Here is a 23,428-nt window from a genome sequence, read left to right as displayed (position 1 = left end):
TTGGCAGTTCCTGCAAGACCCCCCACCACCTTTTGGGTTCTTGGAAGAACCATTTCAGTGCCAATAACCTTAAGGTTCTTCAAAGAACTTTAAGGAGCTTAGAAGAAACCTTGTTGAACCCCTCATTTTTTATGTTACAGCAGCCTACTTGTGCAGTCTGCACTCAAAGCTGGTCTTCTCAACATCAAGAGAAATGCTATACTGAACAGTGAACTTCAGGAGGATGACTAAAGCTTGAGTCATAGTTTCCTGGTAATAAGGTTTGTGCCACCACTGTCAAAGCTTGTTGCTATCTGATGCGCCCTCTCGCAGGGCTGTTGGCATATGATGAAAGAAGTTTAAGTCGGCGTGTTGACATGCTACTCAACTGTTATCCATCCACACCCATCCTCAGACTTTCCCTATGGAGGAGATCCCGGAATTGAAGTGGTTCCATGTAATTTGTGGGTAGAGTTAACACCGTGCTTTCACTTTGACAATTGTTGAGTGTGTCCTTATCTAAGCTTGGAATCGGGGAGTGGCCATGCTAGGGGCCGAGCCCTGGTGATAGAGGAAATTTGCATTTGGAGGATGGTGAGGGTGGCTTTCAGGTCTCCGGTGTTTGCTCAGGACCCATGCAGTACTACGGATCACTGGAATTTAACAGCCCATCAACCTCTGAACAGCCCTGTGGGAAACTGGTATTGTAGTATCCAAATGCACCCACCTTAACTGTGTGATCCACAGGTATTCTCAATCAACAAGTGCCCTATTAGGTTCCATCTATCTTTATAAGGACAGTGCATCATTCTACATTTTCACACTGGATGGATTTGAGAAGTGCGAAAAGTATGCTCAACGTCAGTGTATGATTTGTTACTGGGCTATCAGGCTCCCCTAGCCTCCTAAGGGCCCTTGTTAGTAGCAGTTTAAGTGTCGAGAGGAGCTGGACCGTCATCTTTTTTGTATCAATTATTAATCCAATAAGTGGAGCACGGGGGGCAGGCTGGCTCCGCTGTTGGTACAGCTCTAGGCATGAATGAAGGACAGCTGAGCTTCAGCTTGAATGGAGCAAAGTCCGCTACTTTACTGTTCAACAGGATCAATGATCCGTTCTAGTGGCATACCTGACGTTCTAGTGGCATACCTGATGGCGCAAGAATTAGCCAGTAGGAGTGTAGAAGGTGTATGTTCGTCATTTCGTCTTTCCATAGCAATGGCAAAATGTAATAGAGATTCTCTCCGGGAGTCAACTCCGATACAAAGGCTTTCATGCAGTTTAAAGAGCAACTCGAGCGACTAACTTCAGAAGAGCTCTACTCACTAGGGAGAAAAAATAATCAAGGAAGTGAAACCATGAAAGAAACAGGGAGGGCTCTCCTGGGTGGATCACTTCAAGCTTTTTTCAGACACAGGAAAGCAGCCTCTTGGGTACAAACCATTGGCACTGGTAGGCTACAAGTGGTGCTTAGACGCTATGCACACAGTTTTCTAGCCTGCAAGTAGTCTACAGCTATTTTCCCCTTCATAATTTCATGAAGTTGTAAAATTTATTTATTTTATTGAATTCTGCTACTGAAACCAGTTTGAAAGGTGAGAGACGAGCACAAAACTGCAGGCTATAGGCTATACTCCCCATCCCACACTGTCCAGCCCCTTTGATCCAGATCGCGTTTTGCCAGGTGCAATTGCCTCAGGTTCCCATTTCAGAGCATCCCCGCTGTTCATTTGCGGTTTTGCTATTGCATTCAGGCTGCCGTGTGAATCTATCATTTCCTGTGTGTTTTCATGGTATTTCTATCGACGTAATATAAATCAAACAGTGCCTGTCAAACAGCACCTGCAAACAATTTGTCATCGTGACGGCAATTGATCGAACAGTGGGTCATCACACCTCAAAAGCATGAGGATTTTGACACCCACCTTTTTCTGTTCATTTATGTAGTTAGAAACATAAGATTAGCATTCCTGTAAAATGATTTTGTTGAAATATAATTTGATCTCTGAGAAATTAAACTAATTGATTGCACCCAAACTGGCAAGTTTTTATCTATAGGATTCATATGATATCCCATAGGTACTATATTTAACATCTTATTTGGACGAAGTTTTTCTAACAATGAGTTAGACATGAGGAATCCAAAGAAATGGTCAAAAGCCACCCACTCATGTGTCAGGGATAGTCCTACTCTGAGCTGCAGCGCCATACTAGTCAGACATAGAACTGATACTGTATAATCGTTGTTGTGGTGGGTTTGTGTGGGGCACTTTTTTTGGATCTCTCTCAAGGTTTGTTACGTACTACACTACCGTTCAAAACTTTGGGGTCACTTAGAAATGTCCTTGTTTTTGAAAGAAAAGCACTTTTTTACTTTAAAATAACATCAAATTTTTCAGAAAAAACAGTGTAGACATTGTTAATGTAAATTACAAGCTAATTTATTTTTTAAATGGATTATCTACATAGGCGTACAGAAGCCCATTATCAGCAACCATCACTCCTGTGCTCACAACGTCCCATTGGTTAGCTAATCCAAGTTTATAATTTTAAAAGGCTAATTGATCATTAGAAAACCCTTTTGCAATTATGTTAGCACAGCTAAAAACTGTTGTCCTGATTAAAACCTCTCTGGGATATGTGGGCGTCCCACCTGGCCAGAAGCCAGTGAAAATGCAGAGCGCCAAATTCAAATAAATTACTATAAAAATCAAACATTCACTAACTCACACATGTTAGATACCAAATTAAAGCTACACTTGTTGTGAATCCAGCCAACATGTCAGATTTCCAAAAGGTTTTTCAGCGAAAGCAAACGATGCTATTATCTGAGGATAGCACCCCAGTAAACAAAGAGAGAAAAGCATATTTCAACCCTGCAGGCGCGACACAAACACAGAAATATAAATATAAATCATGCCTTTAATTTGACGAGCTTCTTCCGTTGGCACTTCAATATGTCCCATAAACATCACAAATGGTCCTTTTTTGTTCAATTAATTCCGTCTATATATCCAAAATGTCCATTTATTTGGCACGTTTGCTCCAGATAAACACTGCTAGATAAACACACAACTGCTTTTGTAATACATCTTTAGGTATTTTTTTAATATAAATAATCGATAAAATTGAAGACTGGATAATCTGTATTCAATACAGGAGGAAAACAAACTGTAGCTAACTTTCTGGTCATGCGCCTCTATCTAACAGTACACTTGAAGTTACCCTCGTTGTTCTGAACAGTGCTACTTATTCATTACACAAAGGAAAAACCTCAACCAATTTCTAAAGACTGGTGACATCCAGTGGAAGCCGTAGGAACTGCAAGAATGTCCCTTAGAAATCTGGACTCCCAATGAATAATATGCAGGTCTTATCTTCTGGGGATGAGTAGCGGGCAGTTGGATTTGGGCATGCTTTTCATCCAAAATTCCGAATGCTGCCCCCTATCCTAGAGAAGTTGAAGAAGCAATTTAAACTTGCCTTTAGACTACTTGGGTATCTGGAGCATCAGCATTTGTGGGTTCGATTACAGGTTCAAAATGGCCAGAAACAAAGAACTTTCTTCTGAAACTCGTCAGTCTATTCTTGTTCTGAGAAATAAAGGCTATCCCATGCGAGAAATTGCCAAGAAACTGAAGATCTCGTACAACGCTGTGTCCTACTCCATTCGAAGAACAGCGCAAACTGGCCCTAACCAGAATAGAAAGATGAGCGGGAGGCTCCAGTGCACAACTGAGCAAGAGGACAAGTACATCTGAGTGTCTAGTTTGAGAAACAGACTCCTCACAAGTCCACAACTGGCAGCTTCATTAAATAGTACCTGCAAAACACCATTCTCAACATCAACAGTGAAGAGGCGACTCTGGGATGCTGGCCTTCTGGCAGAGTTCCTCTGTCCAGTGTGTGTTGTTTTTATTAGCTAGTCTGAGATATGGCTTTTTCTTTGCAACTCTGCCTAGAAGGCCAGCATCCCGGAGTTGCCTCTTCACTGTTGACATTGAGACTGATGTTTTTGCGGGTACGATAGTCATTTAAAGCATTAACTTGTTGAGTGTAGGGTGCAGTGTATTGATTTTTTTAATGAAAAATGTACCCATTTGAAACTACCTATTTCTCAGGCCCAGAAACTAGAATATGCATAGAATTGTCAGATTAGGATAGAAAACACTCAAGTTTACAAAACTGTCAAAATATCGTCTGAGTATAACAGAACTGATATTGCAGGCGAAAACTGGAGGAAAATCGAACCAGGAAGTGGCTATTTTGAAAGCTCCATGTTCCATAGCCGGCCTTCGCTCCATTTAAAGGGATATCAACCATATTCCTTTTCCTATCGCTTCCTCAAGGTGTCAAGTCTTTAGACATAGTTTCAGGCTTTTATTTTGAAAAATGAGCGAGAAAGATATCATCGCGTCAGTGGATAGCTGGGTGTTCGCATGAGTTTTGCTTGTGCAACAGAGTGGGACAGCCATTGTCTCTCCCTCTCCTATTGAAAAAGCGACTGTCCCGGTAGATATTATCGATTTATATATTTTAAAAGCAACCTGAGGATGGATTATAAAAAACGTTTGACATATTTCTGTGGACATTACGGATACTATTTGGAATTTGTCTGCGATGTCGTGACCGCTCGAGCCTGTGGATTTCTCAACATAACGCGCCAAACAAATGGAGGTATTTTGGATATAAAAATAATCTTTATGGAACAAAAGGAACATTTATTGTGTAACTGGGAGTCTCGTGAGTGAAAACGTCCGAAGATCATCAATATGATCAAAGATCCCACGCTACTTTGATGCTAGGTGTTCATAATGTTTTGTCTACACAAACGCTTGGATTGCTTTCGCTGTAAAGTATATTCTCAAAATCTGACACGACAGGTGGATTAACAACAAGCTACGCTGTGTTTTGCTATATTGTGATTTCATGAAAATGAAATATGTTTAGTAATTTTATTTGACGATGGCGTGCTGCAATTCAGCGCGTGTTGATGAAAATGATTCCGCTAATGGGATGGGGTGCGTCAAGTTAACAATGTCTACACTGCTTTCGGATAAATTTTGACATTTTAAATAATCAAAAAACAAAGCGCCCTTCTTTCAAAGGACATTTCTAAGTGACCCCAAACTTTTGAACGGTAGTGTATATTTATTGGATTTTATTTTAAACTTAGAAATTCAAATGGCCAATTTGGATGCAATCAATTAGCTTAATTTCTCCAATTTATATTTCAACAAATAATGTTGCAGGAATGATAATCTTATGTTTCTAACTTCATAAATGATTTCAGAACAATCTGAGATGGTTGGTGTCATATCTTGTTGGAACGGCCCCAATAAAACTTTGAGTACTTCCCAACCTTACCCAATTCTATGTAGCCTGAAAGGCAAACAAGGATTTCCTAGAATGTTTGTGCTGAGAAACCGGTTTAGAGTTATGTTATTTGTTTCCTCAGAAATCGCAACATAGAGATCACTATCGGTTTATTTTCCTCCTCTAGAATACATTACCTCTGCGAGTCAGCACATCTCCTAAAACTGTAGCGCATAACAGCTGTATTGCTCTGTTGCCAACAGGGGGAAAAAAGCTTATTTTTTTCTCACTGGCCTTGGGGCAGCAAAAGGCTCATTATCATGTTGACTTATCTCGTTTACTCACTGGGGCATGTATGTGAACTTACATAAGGATTGGTTTGTTGAAGCAGGTCATTTACTGTCACAATTCAAGGAGAAATAAATGATTTCATTTGTACATTGCATACATGGCTTGTTCTGTAGTTAATGTCCTTGTTTCGTAGTGACTACTTCCAGTAGTTTTCTGGATCAATCGCTCCCTCGGCCAAGGACAAAGGTTGATTTGATTCTTAATTGTTAGTGGGTAGTCACACCAAATAGCCCCTTTTGGAGACGGAAGGTACAAAACAAGCACCACCTGTTACATCCATGTGTGCATTGGTTCATGACCCAAGTGGCACGGTGGACTTCTCTTCATCCAGAGCCAGGTTGCATCAGTGACTGCCCACTCTGCCTTCGCTGGCCCCTTTTCCAATGGTCACTCGAACAGTGCAGGATTAGGGTTGTCAGATTTGTAGGAATAGCAGGTGACTACAGTCATGGCGTTGTCTGAGCAACAAGAGTAGTCATTCTATTTTTAACTTTTTTCCAACGGAGAAGTTGAGTTTAGTAATGGAAGCTTTTTGTCCATATAAAGCAAGTTCTATGAAATGTAGTGGGGCTCCTGAGTGGCACAGCGGTCTAAGGCACTGCATCTGTCCTAGAGGCGTCACTACAGACCCTGGTTTGATTCCATGCTGTATCACAACCGGCCATGATTGGGAGTCCCATAGGGCGGCACACAATTTGGCATAAGAATGTTCTCTTAACTGACTAGCCTTGTTAAATAAATGTAAGCAAATTTAGGTTAAAATGTGACAAAGGGAAAAGTGACTGACTGGCCTCAGTGGTGGTTCATCTCCTGTGGTCTAATATATTTAATTCAGCCGAGGTGCGTGCTTGCAGTGGGAGCGAACAGCTTGGCTTGGCCGATAAGAGGCTAAACGTTTGAGACTTATTGTCTAAGCGGCATTATCCACCCCACATTTTATCAACAGCGGCTTGGGTCAGCTATTACCAGGTGACCAAGTTTTGGCTAGGCCTACCTCTGTTTCTATTTTTACATTGAATCATCTATAGAATTTTACTTATTTTTGTGCACCACTCATGTTCTGTAGCCAGTGCTATGTTTTTGCCTCTGAAATATTTGGACTTGACAGACAGCCGCGGCCTTATATTTAATTTCACATACAGAAGAACCCCTTAGTAAACTAGCATTATAACTGCACTATTAGAGCTAGGAACACAAGCATTTCGCTACATGCAAAATAAATGCTGCTAAATGTGTGTGACCAATACAATTTGATTTGAACTCCAACTGGTTCAATGCAGCAGCCCTATTGACTGTTCAAGCCTCCCTGACCCACTCCTTTTCCCAATAACAGGCAATATCCTTCACATCCAATTAAAAATGACGGCAAACTTGATTGAGTTAAATCATCTAAGCAATTGCAGTATCATAGAATGGTCTAGTAGCCGCTGACATGAAATGTTTATGTCCTATATATTTAATGATTTACTACTGTTTTTAACATCTAATCCCCATGTGTTTTCTTTACAGGCTAGTTATCCAGCCTGGGAGGACTTTGTAACCAAAGGAGTGAAGCTGCAATCCCAGCTAAGGTAAGAACTAACCCTTGCCTCTGCAACCCCTCTCAATCAATATCCATTCATTTGCAAAAAGGATCTGTGTTTGCATGTGCCAAAGATGAACAGTGAAGTAATGACTGAAAACCCATCCCCAATGACATAAAATAACAGCCAGTTTCCTGCAGATTTCTTGGCCAGATACGACTCTGTATAGAGATCTCATATGAAATGGAAGGTCATGTTTGCAGGGTCAGCATATATTCTGGCCACAGCACCTCCTCGCTGCCCTCGGGAGAAAATTGAAAATGAGGATAATGACTCCCTGCGGTCCACTTGAGTTGATAAAAACATCACCGTGTCCGCTTCACTCATGCCCAATTAGCACTGGCGCTAATCTAGCATACTGTCAGGGCAACTGGAGGGCAGGGGACTGCCTTGCTCAACCACCCTAGGAGTAAGCAGACCAACAAACAGTGCCTTCAGGGAGTATTCATACCTGTTGACTTTTTCAAAATGTTGTTACAGCTTGAATTCAAAATTGATTTAATATTTGTTCACCAATCTACACAACACTACATAAGGACATTGAAAACATGTTTTCAAATGTATTGAAAATGAAATACAGATATCTCATTTACAAAGAAGTTCACACCCCAGAGTCAATACTTTGTAGAATCACCTTTTGGCAGTGATTTTAAAGCTGTGAGTCTTTCTGGGTATGTCTCTAAGAGCTTTCCACACCTGGATTGTGCAACATTTGCAAATTTATTATTTTCATAGTTCTAACAGCTCTGTCAAATCGGTCCTTGATCATCGCTAGACAACCATTTTCAGGTCTTGCCGTAGATGTTAAAGAATAATTAATCTCAGTGTCTGGTGGAAAGCAGACTGAACCAGGTCTTCCTCCAGGATTTTGCCTGTGCTAAGCTCCATTCCATTTATTTATTTTTATCCTGAAAACTTCCCCAGTCCTTAACCATTACAAGCATACCCATAACATGCATGCGTAGACATGGTCGCCAGGTTGATTCTATATTTTATTTCATAGTTTTGATGTCTTCACTATTATTCTACAATGTAGAAAATAGTAAAAATAAAGAAAAACCCTTGAACGAGTAGGTGTCCAAACATTTTACTGGTACTGTATTTCACCATTTACAGTAGTGAGATACAAGTTTCAATTCTATTGATCGTATGTTTGTAAACTTACCATAAAGTACCATAATGAATTGTTCTCTGCCATTCCACCCGCTAAAAGGGCCTCCATTTTAAATGCAGGTTGTAGCACAACAAAATGTGGAAAAAGTTGAGGGGTGTGAATACTTTCTGAAGCCACCGTCTCTTTGGTACTTTAGGCTAGCCACCCACTTTACTCCTGAATGTTAAAATTAACTCCTAGACCAGGACTCTCCAACCCTGTTCCCAGAGAGCTATCCTCCTGTAGGTTTTCGCTACAACCCCAACCAGCTAATTATTAGAATCAAGGGGCGCTAGATTAGGGTTGGAGCGAAAATCTACTGGATGGTAGCTCTACAGAAACATGGTTGGAGAGCCCTGTCCTAGACCCGAAACAATTACTCCTGTATACCCAAGGAGGTTACTGATATAGGTTTTTAGCAATATGGAACTTGTTCCACATTGCCTTCCGATGAGCTTGGTTGAATTTTTCACCATATTGCTTGCTTACGCCCCCCCCATATCTCTACATGTCCATTTGCTTAGAGTAAGGAGTAAAGGTTGACTTGGGATTCAGCAGTCGTGTGTCTCGATTTATTTTGGGTCCGTCGTTTAATAGTGATTGAAGGAAGGATCGTCACAAGGAACAGTGTTGCCATACTCTGCCAATTATTGCCCTGTAACAATGGCACCTCTCTGCTCTTCCCGTCAAACAGTTTCCATTGGCCAAGCTTGCTGACGATTGTCAAGTTGTAGTATTTCCACCAACCTATCTTGGTTACGAGTGAGAGCCACCGATGGCCATTCACAGCCGTAACACCTGATACCCTGGTCCTCATCGGTAATACCACCCAGCACTCACAGTACATTACAGGGTCTCTACAATACAGCCATTGATGCTCTGTGTCTGAGCTACTGTGTCCTCCATGACTCCATACGCTGTCTGGAGCAGGTCTGCCTGTGCCTTAAAACCATTTTAGTTCTGAAGGATTCGTTGCCATTGAAATGTACCAGGCTGAAAGGTGAGCCGCTTTCGTACGACAGTTTATCCAGAATTTACCAAAGTTACCTCGCTAATAACTCTTCAAACCTGCTTCATAGGATACCCCTCAGGCCAGTACAAGAGTGCTGTTTTGGAAACGTCTAGTCCAGACACGAGTGGGTGAAGCTGTTTCACCTCTGTTTGGAAATGCACAATACTCTACCTAACTTAAACTCACTAGGGTGACAATATTGAAAACAAATTGATTCCCACTTTGGAACATTTGCAAAAGAATCCATACAAATGACAGATTAGTCTATTTTTAACAGATCACAGTTTAACAATCCAATATATAAAGCAATGGCATACTCACTAGGGGAACAATGTCTACATTTAATAATGATTTAAAATCCCAGAAACTTCCATCTCTAAAGGGCAATAAGAAAATGGGTCTAAGATGTAGTTATGTAGGGGTTTTCCTAACCGTGATTTAGGACTGACCTTCCTGTCATCGAAACAGTCACAGGCCGTGTCTGAAATCTGACTTGCCTACTACTTATTTAAATGGCATACTGTGTACTAATCGTACTACATACTCTTTAGCACGTTCTGCTTAGTAAAAAAGCTATGCCGTATGCCACGCCCTAACGTATTACTTTTGGTGCTTTCAAGACAACTGTGAACTCAAACAAAACAAGCTCAGACTGAAAAATGTCTGGTTGGAGCTCTAGGATGTTGCCTCAATATGACTTTTTTCGACAAATTACAAGAACCTCTGATCATACTAGTCCCTTGCAAATCGACATTCCTTTTAGCATATGTCTGAGTTTGACAGGTGTTGAGACCCCTTGACTTTATCCACATTTTGTTACATTACAGCCTTTTTCTAAAATGGATGAAATAAACATTTCCTCAGAAATCCATACACAATACCCCATAATGACAAGGCCAAAACAGGTTTTTCAAAATATTTGCTAATGTATTAAAAATAAACTCAGAACTTTCGCTTTGAGACTGGAAATTGAGCTCCGGTGCGTCCAATTTTCCATTAATCATCATTGAGATGTTTCTACAACTTGATTGGAGTCCACCTGTGGTAAATTCAATTGATTGGACATGATTTGGAAAGGCACACACCTGTCTATATAAGGTCCCACAGTTGACAGTGCGTGTCACACCAAAAACCAAGCCATGTGGTCGAAGGAATTGTCCATAGAGATCCGAGACAGGATTGTGTCCAGGCACAGATCTGGGGAAGAGGACCGGAATATTTCTGCAGCATTGAAGGTCCCCAAGAACACAGTGACCTCCATCATTCTTAAATGGAAGAATTTTGGAACCATCAAGAATCTTCCTAGAGCTGGCCACCTAGCCAAACAGAACAATCGGGGACAAGGCCCTTGGTCAGGGAGGTGACCAAGAACCCGATGGTCATCCTGACAGAGTTCCTCGGTTGTTCTTCTGGAAGGTTTTCCCATCTTAACAATCTCTGCAGCACTCCACTAATCAGGCATTTATGGTAGTGGCCAGGTGGAAGCCACTCCTCAGTAAGAGGCACATGACAGCCCGCTTGGAGTTTGCCAACAGGCAACTAAAGACTCTCAGACCATGGAAAAACAAGGTTCTCTGGTCTGATGGAACTCTTTGCCCTGAACTCCAAGTTTCACATCTAGAGGAAACCTGGCACCATCCTCAAGGTGAAGTGTGGTGGCAGCATCATGCTGTGGGGATGTTTTTCAGCAGCAGGGACTGTGAGACTAGTCAGGATTGGGGAAAGATGAACAGAGTACAGAGATCCTTGATGAAAACCTTCTCCAGAGTGCTCAGGACCACAGACTTGGGGTGAAGTTTCACCTTCCCGTGAAATTCATATTTACAAGCGTAACTTCTTGGTGACGGGGCAGTATTTTCACGTCCGGATGAAATGCATGCCCAAATTCAACTGCCTGCTACTCATCCCCAGAAGATGAGATATGCATATTATTTGTAGATGTGGATAGGAAACTCAAAAGTTTCTAAAGCTGCTTGAATCATGTCTGTGAGTATAACAGAACTTATGTAGCAGGAAATACCATTCCGATTTTTGTTGTTGAGGTCACTCTCTTTTCAATGGGTTTTCATTGGGAATACAGATTTCCAAGGGACCTTCTTGCAGTTCCTACGGCTTACACTGGATGTCACCAGTCTTTAGAAATTGGTTGAGGTTTTTCCTTTGTGTAATGAAGTATGCCTGTTCAAAACGAGGGTCACTTGAAGTGTACTGTTAGATAGAGGCGCATGACCAGAAAAGTAGCGTCAGTTTGTTTTCCTTCTGTATTGAACACAGATCATCCAGTCTTCAATTTTATTGATTATTTACGTAACAAAATACCTAAAGATGTATTACAAAAGTAGTTTGAAATGTTTTGGTAAAGTTTACAGGTAACTTTTGAGATATTTTGTAGTAATATTGCGCAAGTTGGAACCTGTGTTTTTTCTCGATCAAACGTGTCAAATAAATGGACATTTTGGATATACATCGACGGAATTAATCGAACAAAAGGACCATTTGTGATGTTTATTGGACATTTGAGTGCCAACAGAAGAAGCTCGTCAAATGAAAGGCATGATTTCTATTTTTATTTCTCAGTTTTGTCGCGCCTGCAGGGTTGAAATATGTTCTCTCTTTGTTTACTATTATCCTCAGATAATAGCATCATTTTCTTTCGCCCAAAAACTTTTTTAGAAATTTGACATGCTGGTTGGATTCACAACAAGTGTAGCTTTAATTTGGTTAACATGTGTGAGTTAGTGAATGTTTGATTTTTATAGTAATTTATTTGAATTTGGCGCTCTGCATTTTCTCTGGCTTTTGGCCAGGTGGGACGCTAGCGTTAACCAACAATGCAGTTCAAGAAATAGTTAAGTATTTACTAAATGAACTAAAGTTTAAAAAAAGAAGAAAATAATCTAAGACAAGAAATTACATAACGAGGGGCTACCAGTACCGAGTCAAAGTGCAGGGGGTACAGGTTAGTCGAGGTAATTTGTAAAGTGACTACGCATAAATAATAAACAAAGGGGGGGGGGGGGGGGGGTCAATGTAAATAGTCCAGGTGGCCATTTGATTAATTGTTCAGCAGTCTTATGGCTTGGGAGTAGAAGCTGTTAAGGAGCCCTTTGGTCCTTGGCTTGGCGCTCTGGTACTACTTGCTATGCGGTAGAGAACCTGTGGCTTGGGTGACTGGAGTCTTTGACAATTTTTTGGGCCTTTCTCTGACACTGCCTAGTATGCAGGTCCTGGATGTCAGGATGCTTGGTCCGAGTGATTTACTGGGCCATACACACTAGAGGTTGACCAATGATTTTTCAACGCAGTTACAGATTTATTGGAGGACCGATAGCCAATACCGATTTAAATAAAAACTCTTTTTTTATTTTTTTTATTTGTAATGACATTTACAACAATACTGAATGAACACTTATTTTAACTTAATATAATACATCAATAAAATCTATTTAGCCTCAAGTAGATAATGAAACATGTTCAATTTGGTTTAAATGCAAAAACAGTGTTGGAGAACAAAGTAAAAGTGCAATATGTGCTATGTAAGAAAGCTAACGTTTCAGTTCCTTGCTCAGAACATGAGAACATATGAAAGCTGGTAGTTCCTTTTAACATGAGTCGTCAATATTCCCAGGTAAGAAGTTTTAGGTTGTAGTTATTATAGGAATTATAGGACTATTTCCCTCTATACCATTTGTATTTCATTAACCTTTGACTATTGGATGTTCTTATAGGCACTTTAGTATTGCCAGTGTAACAGTATAGCTTCCGTCCCTCTAGTTAGCGCGCGCTAACTAGCTAGCCATTTCACATCTGTTACACCAGCCTGATCTCGGGAGTTGATAGGCTTGAAGTCATAAACAGCGCACAATGAAGAGCTGCTGGCAAAACTCTCGAAAGTGCAGTTTGAATTCATATTAATGCGCCTGCTTCTGCCTACCACCGCTCAGTCAGATACTTGTATGCTCAGTCACATTATATGCAACGCATAGGACATGCTAGATAATATCTAGTAATATCATCAACCATATCTAGTTAACTAGTGATTGATTGTTTTTTAGAAGATAAGTTTAATGCTAGCTAGCAACTTACCTTGGCTTACTGCATTCGCGGAACAGGCAGTCTCCTTGTGGAGTGCAACGAGAGAGAGGCAGGTCGTTATTGTGTTGGACTAGTTAACTGTAAGGTTGCAAGATTATTCCGCTGAGCTGACACGGTGAAAATCTGTCGTTCTGCCCCTGACCACGGCAGTTAACCCACTGTTCCTTGGCCGTCATTGAAAATAAGAATGTGACTTGCCTAGTTAAATAAAGGTGTGTGTTACGAATCCCTTTTGGCCCGACAGTCTAGGGGGGATGGTAATGAGACCCGTAACATAACTCATGCAAATTATAATTGTGACAAAGTAAAAGTGTGAACGAAATAACCAGGACAACTGAAATCTACCGTCAAACTCAAAGTTTATTTATAAACACACGGTAATGGGGGGAGCAGGAAAAGGGGCTGAGCTGGACCCAAGGAAAGAAACAATAAATATACAAAAACACCCCTAAGCTAGACTAGCCTACTTTAACAACAGCTAACTAACTAACCAAAAATACAGTGGGTGGTCCGCCCAGTTCAACCTAGTGTATTTAACAAAGTTCACCTACGGGTAGTGTATGCCCATGGGCGACTTGTCTTGGTTTCCCCTTTTTCCCACCAGCAACAAACACCATAACCAAAACAATACTCACAGGTGATGACAAAGTGCTATGAGGTGCTCAAACAAAAGAGAGGTTAAGACACAAAGCGAGAGTGAAACACAGAGACCTACAGACATATCATTTACAGAGAGATATTGAGCTAGCTCTAGAACAAACAAATGATGGGGTTTTTAAACCATGGGGAAGGAACTGTGATAGGGTAGGAAATAGGAGGTGTGTCTTCTGATTGATGGTTGACTGATTGGGGAGTGATGATTCTCACCTGTGAGGGGAGAAGGAGAGAAAAGAAACACACACAGGATACACACACACACACACAGGATAACTGTATCCGTAACAGTGTGTATATATAAAAAAAAAAGTCAAATCGGCACCCAAAAATACAGATTTCCAATTGTTATGAAAACATGAAATCGGCCCTAATTCATCGGCCATTCCGATTGATCGGTCGACCTCTAGTCCATGGCCCCATCCAGCCTGGTCTCAACGGTATAGGCTGGTGGTGTAATGGTGTAGGAATGTTTACCTGGCACACATTAGGTCCCTTGATACCAATTGAGATATGTTTCCATGTCCCTAAGAATTCAGGCTGTTCTGGAAGCAAAGGCCGGTACGACCCGGTACAAGATGGATGTACCTAATAAACTGGCCACTGAGTGTATTTAAAACACAGGAAAATCAAATGTTTCACTGCAATATGCCTTTTTTAAAGTGGTTTAATTGTAATGTGTATCATTGTATTTGTTTTTATTTTTTTAGGACAACTATCGTCGTCACAGGCTCTTTCCTGGAAGCCTTTCAGAAGGTGGCAGATATGGCGACTGGAACAAGAGGTAAAGCCAAAGATATGCACCTGTCTCCATCCCTTATTGATGCCACAATAGATAACGTAGACAATTGTAGTTTTTTGAATGGAAGTTAACTGCTGGCTGCATGTGTCCTGAATTGCACTTACACTTTGCAAATATGGTGCATGTAGGTCAGTCAATGATTTTGACTTTTTTGCTGTGGTGCTTAAAAAGAAAAATATATACATTTTTCCCCCCACCTTTATTTAACCAGGTAGGCTAGTTGAGAACAAGTTCTCATTTGCAACTGTGACCTGGCCAAGATAAAGCAAAGCAGTTTGACACATACAACAACAGAGTTACACATGAAATAAACAAACAAACAAACACAGTAAAAAAAAATTTTTTTGAAAAAGTCTATATACAGTGTGTGCAAATGAGGTTGGATAAGGTGAGTAAGACAATATATACATGGTGGCAAAGTAATTACAATGTAGCAATTAAACACTGGAATGGTAGATGTGCAGAAGATGAACGTGCAAGTAGAGCTACTCGGGGGCAAAAGAGCAAAATAAAAAAATACAATATGGGGATGAGGTAGTTGCATGGGCTATTTACAGATGGGCTATGTGCAGTGATCTGTGAGCTGCTCTGACAACTGATGCTTAAAGCTATTGAGGGAGATATGAGTCTCCAGCGTTAGTGATTTTTGCAGTTCCTTCCAGTCATTGGCAGCAGAGAACTGGAAGGAAATGCGGCCAAAGGAGGAATTGGCTTTGGGGGTGACCAGTGAGATATACCCGCTGGAGCGCGTGCTACGGGTGGGTGCTGCTATGGTGACCAGTGAGCTGAGATAAGGCGGAGTTTTACCTAAAAGAGACTTATAGATGACCTGGAACCAGTGGGTTTGGCGACGAGTATGAAGCAAGAGCCAGCCAACGAGAGCGTACATGTCGCAGTGGTGGGTAGTATATGGGGCTTTGGTTACAAAACTGATGACACTGTGATAGACTGCATCCAATTTGTTGAGTAGAGTGTTGGAGGCTTTTATTGTAAATGACAACGCCGAAGTCGAGGATCGGTAGGATGGTAAGTTTTACGAGGGTATGTTTGGCAGCATGAGTGAAGGATGCTTTGTTGCGAAATAGGAAGCCATTTCTATTTTTAATTTTGGATTGAAGATGCTTAATGTGAGTCTGGAAGGAGAGTTTACAGTCTAACCAGACACCTAGGTATTTGTAGTTGTCCAAATATTGTAAGTCAGAACCGTCCAGAGTAGAGGTCGACCGATTTTATGATTTTTCAACACCGATACCGATTTATTGGAGGACCAAAAAAAAGCCGATTTAATTATTATATTTTTTGGTAATAATGACAATTACAACAATACTGAATTAACTTATTTTAATCTAATAATAAAATCAATTTATCCTCAAATAAATAATGAAACGTGTTCAAGTTGGTTTAAATAATGCAAAAACAAAGTGTTGGAGAAAGTAAAAGTGCAATATGTCAAATCAAATCAAATTTTATTTGTCACATACACATGGTTAGTAGATGTTAATACGAGTGTAGCGAAATGCTTGTGCTTAGTTCCGACAATGCAGTAATAACCAACAAGTAATCTAACTAACAATCCCAAAACTACTGTCTTATACACAAGTGTAAGGGGATAAAGAATATGTACATAAAGATATATGAATGAGTGATGGTACAGAGCGGCATAGGCAAGATACAGTAGATGGTATCGAGTACAGTATATACATGAGATGAGTATGTAAACAAAGTGGCATAGTTAGTGGCTAGTGATACATGTATTACATAAAGATGCAGTAGATGATATAGAGTACAGTATATACGTATACAAATGAGATGAATAATGTAGGGTATGTAAACATTATATTAGGTAGCATTGTTTAAAGTGGCTAGTGATATATTTTACATAATTTCCCATCAATTCCCATTATTAAAGTGGCTGGAGTTGAGTCAGTGTGTTGGCAGCAGCCACTCAATGTTAGTGGTGGCTGTTTAACAGTCTGATGGCCTTGAGATAGAAGCTGTTTTTCAGTCTCTCGGTCCCAGCTTTGATGCACCTGTACTGACCTCGCCTTCTGGATGATAGCGGGGTGAACAGGCAGTGGCTCGGGTGGTTGTTGTCCTTGATGATCTTTATGGCCTTCCTGTAACATCGGGTGGTGTAGGTGTCCTGGAGGGCAGGTAGTTTGCCCCCGGTGATGCGTTGTGCAGACCTCACTACCGTCTGGAGAGCCTTACGGTTGTGGGCGGAGCAGTTGCCGTACCAGGCGGTGATACAGCCCGCCAGGATGCTCTCGATTGTGCATCTGTAGAAGTTTGTGAGTGCTTTTGGTGACGAGCTGAATTTCTTCAGCCTCCTGAGGTTGAAGAGGCGCTGCTGCGCCTTCTTCACGATGCTGTCTGTGTGGGTGGACCAATTCAGTTTGTCTGTGATGTGTATGCCGAGGAACTTAAAACTTGCTACCCTCTCCACTACTGTTCCATCGATGTGGATAGGGGGGTGTTCCCAATGCTGTTTCCTGAAGTCCACAATCATCTCCTTAGTTTTGTTGACGTTGTGTGAGGTTATTTTCCTGACACCACACTCCAAGGGCCCTCACCACCTCCCTGTAGGCCGTCTCGTCGTTGTTGGTAATCAAGCCTACCACTAGTGTCGTCCGCAAACTTGATGATTGAGTTGGAGGCGTGCGTGGCCACGCAGTCGTTGGTGAACAGGGAGTACAGGAGAGGGCTCAGAACGCACCCTTGTGGGGCCCCAGTGTTGAGGATCAGCGGGGTGGAGATGTTGCCTACCCTCACCACCTGGGGGAGGCCCGTCAGGAAGTCCAGTACCCAGTTGCACAGGGCGGGGTTGAGACCCAGGGTCTCGAGCTTGATGACGAGCTTGGAGGGTACTATGGTGTTAAATACCAAGCTGTAGTCGATGAACAGCATTCTCACATAGGTATTCCTCTTGTCCAGATGGGTTAGGGCAGTGTGCAGTGTGGTTGAGATTGCATCGTCTGTGGACCTATTTGGGCAGTAAGCAAATTGGAGTGGGTCTAGGGTGTCAGGTAAGGTGGAGGTGATATGTTCCTTGACTAGTCTCTCAAAGCACTTCATGATGACGGAAGTGAGTGCTACGGGGCGGTAGTCGTTAAGCTCAGTTACCTTAGCTTTCTTGGGAACAGGACCAATGGTGGCCCTCTTGAAGCATGTGGGAACAGCAGACTGGGATAGGGATTGATTGAATATGTCCGTAAACACACCGGCCAGCTGGTCTGCGCATGCTCTGAGGGCGCGGCTGGGGATGCCGTCTGGGCCTGCAGCCTTGCGAGGGTTAACACGTTCGATCGATATGCTGATACAATTTAGGGAGTCTTGTTTTCAGATTAGCCTTGTTAAAATCCCCAGCTACAATGAATGCAGCCTCAGGATGTATGGATTCCAGTTTGCAAAGAGTCAAATAGAGTTTGTTCAGAGCCATCGATGTGTCTGCTTGGGGGGGAATATATACGGCTGTGATTATAATCGAAGAGAATTCCCTTGGTAGATAATGCGGTCGACATTTGATTGTGAGGAATTCTAAATCAGGTGAACAGAAGGACTTGAGTTCCTGTATGCTTTTGTGACCACGTCTCGTTTTGCCATGTAAGAAAGATAACGTTTATGTTCCTTGCTCAGAACTTGAACATATGAACGATGTTGGTTCCTTTTAACATGAGTCTTCAATATTCCCAGGTAATAATTTTTAGGTTGTAGTTATTATAGGACTATTTCTCTCTACCATTTGTATTTCATTAACCTTTGACTATTGGATGTTCTTTACAGGCACTTTAGTATTGCCAGTGCAACAGTATAGCTTCCGTCCCTCTCCTCGCTCCTTCCTGGGCTCGAACCAGGAACACATCGACAACAGCCACCCTCGAAGTAGCGTTACCCATGCATAGCAAGGTGATCAACCACTCCAAGTCTCAGAGCGAGTAACGTGTGAAACGCTATTAGCGCGCACCCCGCTAACTAGCTAGCCATTTCACATCTGTTACACCAGCCTAATCTCGGGAGTTGACAGGCTTGAAGTCATAAACAGCGCAATGCTTGAAGCACAGCGACGAGCTGCTGGCAAAACGCTCTAAAGTGCTGTTTGAATGAATGCTTTACTAGCCTGCTGCTGCCTACCACCGCTCAGACTGCTCGATCAAATCATACTTAATTATAACATAATAACACACAGAAATACGAGCATTTGGTCATTAATATGTTCGAATCTGGAAACCGTCATCTCGAAAACAAGACGTTTACTATTTCAGTGAAATACGGAACCGTTCGGTATTTTATCTAACGTGGCATCCCTAAGTCTAAATATTCCTGTTACATTGTACAACATTCAATGTTATGTCATGATTACGTAAAATTCTGGCAAATTAGTTTGCAAAAAGCCAGGCTGCCCAAACTGTTGCATAATACACTGACTCTGCGTGCAATGAACGCAAGAGAAGTGACAGTTTCACCTGGTTAATATTGCTTGCTAACCTGGATTTCTTTTAGCTAAATATGCAGGTTTAAAAGTATATACTTCTGTGTATTGATTTTAAGAAAGGCATTGATGTTTATGGTTAGGTACACATTGGAGCAACAATACGCACCGCATCGATTATATGCAACGCAGGACACGCTAGATAAACTAGTAATATCATCAACCATGTGTAGATAACTAGTGATTATGATTGATTGTTTTTTATAAGATTAGTTTTAGCTTACTGCATTCGCGTAACAGGCAGTCTCCTCGTGGAGTGCTATGTAATCAGGTGGTTAGAGCATTGGACTAGTTAACTGTACGGTTGCAAGATTGATTCCCCCGAGCTGACGAGGTAAAAATCTGAACAAGGCAGTTAATCCACCGTCCCTAGGCCGTCATTGAAAATAAGAATGTGTTCTTAACTGACTTGCCTAGATAAATAAATATGAAATAAGTCTTTAAAAAATGGCCAAACCGTTGTCCAAAAATACAATTTTCCGATTGTTCTGAAAACTTGAAATCGGCCCTAATTAATCGGTCATTCCGATTAATCGGTCGACCTCTAGTCCAGAGTAGTGGTGCTGGGCGGGCGGGCAGTTGCGGGCAGCGATCGGTTGACGAGCTTGCATTTAAGATCAGTTGGAGGCCACAGAAGGGGAGGCGTTGAAGCTCATCTGGAGGTTAGTTAAGTGTCCAAAGAAGGGCCAAAGGTATACAGCATGGTGTCGTCTGTTCGAAGTGGATCAGAGAATCACCAGCAGCAAGAGCAACATCATTGATGTATACAGAGGAAATAGTCGGCCCGAGAATTGAACACTCTGGCACCCCCATAGACTGCCAGAGGTCCGGACAACAGGCCCTCCAATTTGACACACTGAACTCTATCAGAGAAGAAGTTGGTGAACCAGGCGAGGCAGTCATTTGGGATACCAAGGCTGTTGAGTCTACCGATAAGAATGTGGTCTCCAGAGTCGAAAGCCTTGGCCAGGTCGATGAATATGGCTGCACAGTAATGTCTCATCGATGGTGGTTATGATATCGTTTAGGACCTTGAGCATGGCTGAGGTGCACCTGTGACCAGCTCTGAAACCAGATTGCATAGCGGAGAAGGTACGGTGGGATTCGAGATGGTCGGTGATCTGTTTGTTAACTTGGCTTTCGATGACCTTAGAAAGGCAGGGTAGGATAGATATTGGTCTGTAGCAGTTTGGGTCTAGAGTCTCCCCCTTTTGAAGGGACCGATGACTGCGGCAGCTTTCCAGTCTATTGGAATCTCAGACGATTCGAAAGGGTTTGAACAGGCTAGTAATAGGGGTTGCAACCATTTCGACAGATAATTTTAGAGAGGGTCCAGATTGTCTAGCCCGGCTCATTTGTAGGGGTCCAGATTTAGAAGCTCTTTCAGAACATGAGCTATCTGTATTTGGGTGAGGGAGAAATGGGGAGGCTTGGGCGAGTTGCTGTGGGGGGTGGAGGGCTGTTGATCGGGGTAGGGGTAGCCAGGTGGAAGGCATGGCAATGCCGTAGAAAAATGCTTTTTGAAATTCTCGATTATAGTGGATTTATCAGTGGTAACAGTGTTTCCTAGCCTTAGTGCAGTGGGCAGCTGGGAGGAGGTGCTATTTTTCTTCATGGACTTTACAGTGTCCCAGAACCTTTTTGAGTTTGTGCTACAGATGCAAATTTCTGCTTGAAAAGGCTAGCCTTCGCTTTCCTAACTGCCTGTGTACATTGGTTCCTAACTTCCCTGAAAATGTACATATCACGGGGGCTATTCGATGCTAATGCAGAATGCCACAGGATGTTTTTGTATATCTGTTCCTAGTTCAACATTTTTTGAACGGGGAATGCTTATTTAAGATGACGAGGAAGGCACTTCTATAGAATAACCAGGCTTCCTCTTCTGACGGATGGTGGTCAATATCCTTCCAGGATAATTGCCTTTACACTTTTGGGAATTGGCCTATATCTATACGGCTAAATTGAAATTTTTCTTACAGAACAAATTTGAAATGCATATGCATAATCATGTTGCCAATAGAAACATATCAGTTTGTACATAATGGGAGAAATTATTAGACCAAAGATGTGTACACAACAGTTCACCAGACACAAGACCGAACATTACACTGTTGATTTTGTGCATTTTACATTTACTGTACTTTTCGCCGCATTTGTGAGTGACGAAATCTGAAAATACTCTGGGATACTTTCAGTAACATGTTAAGACTATTCCTGGAGAATGTGGGGTAGGTGCAACACAAGTCAAAAACAGTACATGGGCTTGAGTGAGGGGACTAACTGGTGTTTCCAAGTGGCCACGCACCTCCAAGTGTGCATATTTCCTAAGCAATTTAAATGCTCTTTTGTGACTCAAAGAAGATTTAACTATACAGTACTTTTTGAGCATTCCTAGCTGTGCCGTTGAGGAACTAGAGAGCACACTGGTAGTTTTGTTTGGAACACATCCCTGCGTCTCCTCATCACACAATTACAGTTTACGCTGTCCTAAACGGTCCATTATAAATCTGGGTCAGGTGTGAATGATTTGAATGACTTGTTCTTTTGCCAACACAACTAGCTAAGTTATAGAATATACTCTTACAGTGATAGGCTTTCACAGGGCAATTCAGAGAAACGGAGTAATGAGTGCATTCGGATGTGTGTGCAGCGGGAACTTCACAGTAAACAAACAGGCTCATTCTGTTCAGAACAACCCAGTGTATGACGCAATGCCAACTTTGAACTGTATAGTCCCAGTCAAAGGTTGGACTACCTCAAAAAAAAATCTTTATATGCTCAGCATATTTGGTAACTCCTTCAACTGTTGGAGAAGCATTCCAGGTGACGCTGGTTGATTGAATGCCTAGGGTGCAAAGCTGTCATCAAAGTAAAGGGTGGCTACTTTGAAGAACCTCAAATATATTTTGATTTAACACCTTTTTGGTTACTACATGATTCCATGTGTTATTTCATAGATTTGATGTCTTCACTATTATTATACAATGTAGAAAATAGTAAAAAATTTATTAAAACCCTTGAATGAGTAGGTGTGTCCAAACTTGACTGGTACTCTACATCAAACATACTGATCATAAATGTTGACACTGTAAATGGAAATGTGAAGTACACGTTTGGACTCACGGGTGTTTGGCTTGCTTGTATGACGTCAGTGTTATTTATTGTCCTCTGCGTCTAATCTTTTAAAAAACAAATTCATATTAATTTATAGTATTTGCCTCAGACTTAAAAATGTGCTTAAGTTGCCCAATTATCCGAAGGGATGGGGGAACGTCTTGTCACGCAACTTATGTTAGTCTAAACCTATACAGAGCTGGGAGAGGCAAAGCCAGAGCTATGATGTCATATATAATATGTTAATGTACAGCCACTACGTTCCAATTTAGGTGCTTATTAGTCCCCAAATCTGCCATTTTCAACCCTTTATAAGGGTACAAGTGTAACTGGTTATTAATAAGCTACTACTGAAACGGCTTATTTCCATCTGAGGTTCTGTGTATTTCTAAGAAACAGCGGATAGGGTGAGGGTCTCACAAATACATTTAAAAACAGAACTCTCAAAGGGCAGACGATCTGAGAATTCTTCCATGTGCGTTGTGCATGCGCGCAGGCGCATGCTTTCAGTTAACACGGCACTGAAGCACAATACAAAGTATCAGTTTCCACTGTGATATTGTTACTAAACTCCCCCCTATCCCTAGAGATCAAGTGACACAATCCAGTTTTGAAATGATCACATTGAACCATTAACATTGCTGTTATACAACAGTAAAGTGGCCTTTGAATCTTTTTAATTGTTTTGAAATATTCATATTTTGTAACAGATTGAAATGTTAAACTGCCAGTTCCTTTCATGCTTACTTTCTGCTAAGGATTACAGTCGACGCTTACCCATGAAAATCAGCTTAGTTTTTAAGTGTGCCGGTCTTGGAGGGGAATCATTCCATCAGTTGTTTGGGTACTGGGTCAGGGGTATTATCACCATGTCAGATT

At 41.6% G+C, this 23,428-nt stretch overlaps 1 protein-coding gene across 2 annotated transcripts in view; it reads left to right on the top strand.

The window, feature by feature from the left end:
* Positions 1-23,428, top strand: part of LOC109890640 (protein MTSS 1-like) — a 127,221-nt gene that overhangs the window by 12,114 nt on the left and 91,679 nt on the right. For both annotated transcript variants that reach the window (XM_031827318.1, XM_031827308.1), the window contains exons 3-4: positions 7,154-7,215; positions 14,852-14,925. In XM_031827318.1, the coding sequence (XP_031683178.1) occupies positions 7,154-7,215; positions 14,852-14,925 (136 nt within the window). The remainder of the gene's footprint in view (positions 1-7,153; positions 7,216-14,851; positions 14,926-23,428) is intronic.

This window comes from Oncorhynchus kisutch, linkage group LG1, assembly GCF_002021735.2.
Source record: "Oncorhynchus kisutch isolate 150728-3 linkage group LG1, Okis_V2, whole genome shotgun sequence".
Taxonomy (NCBI): Eukaryota; Metazoa; Chordata; class Actinopteri; order Salmoniformes; family Salmonidae; genus Oncorhynchus; species Oncorhynchus kisutch.
The sequence above is the reverse complement of the archived record's forward strand: the minus strand, read 5'-3'. Positions and strand labels throughout refer to the sequence as shown.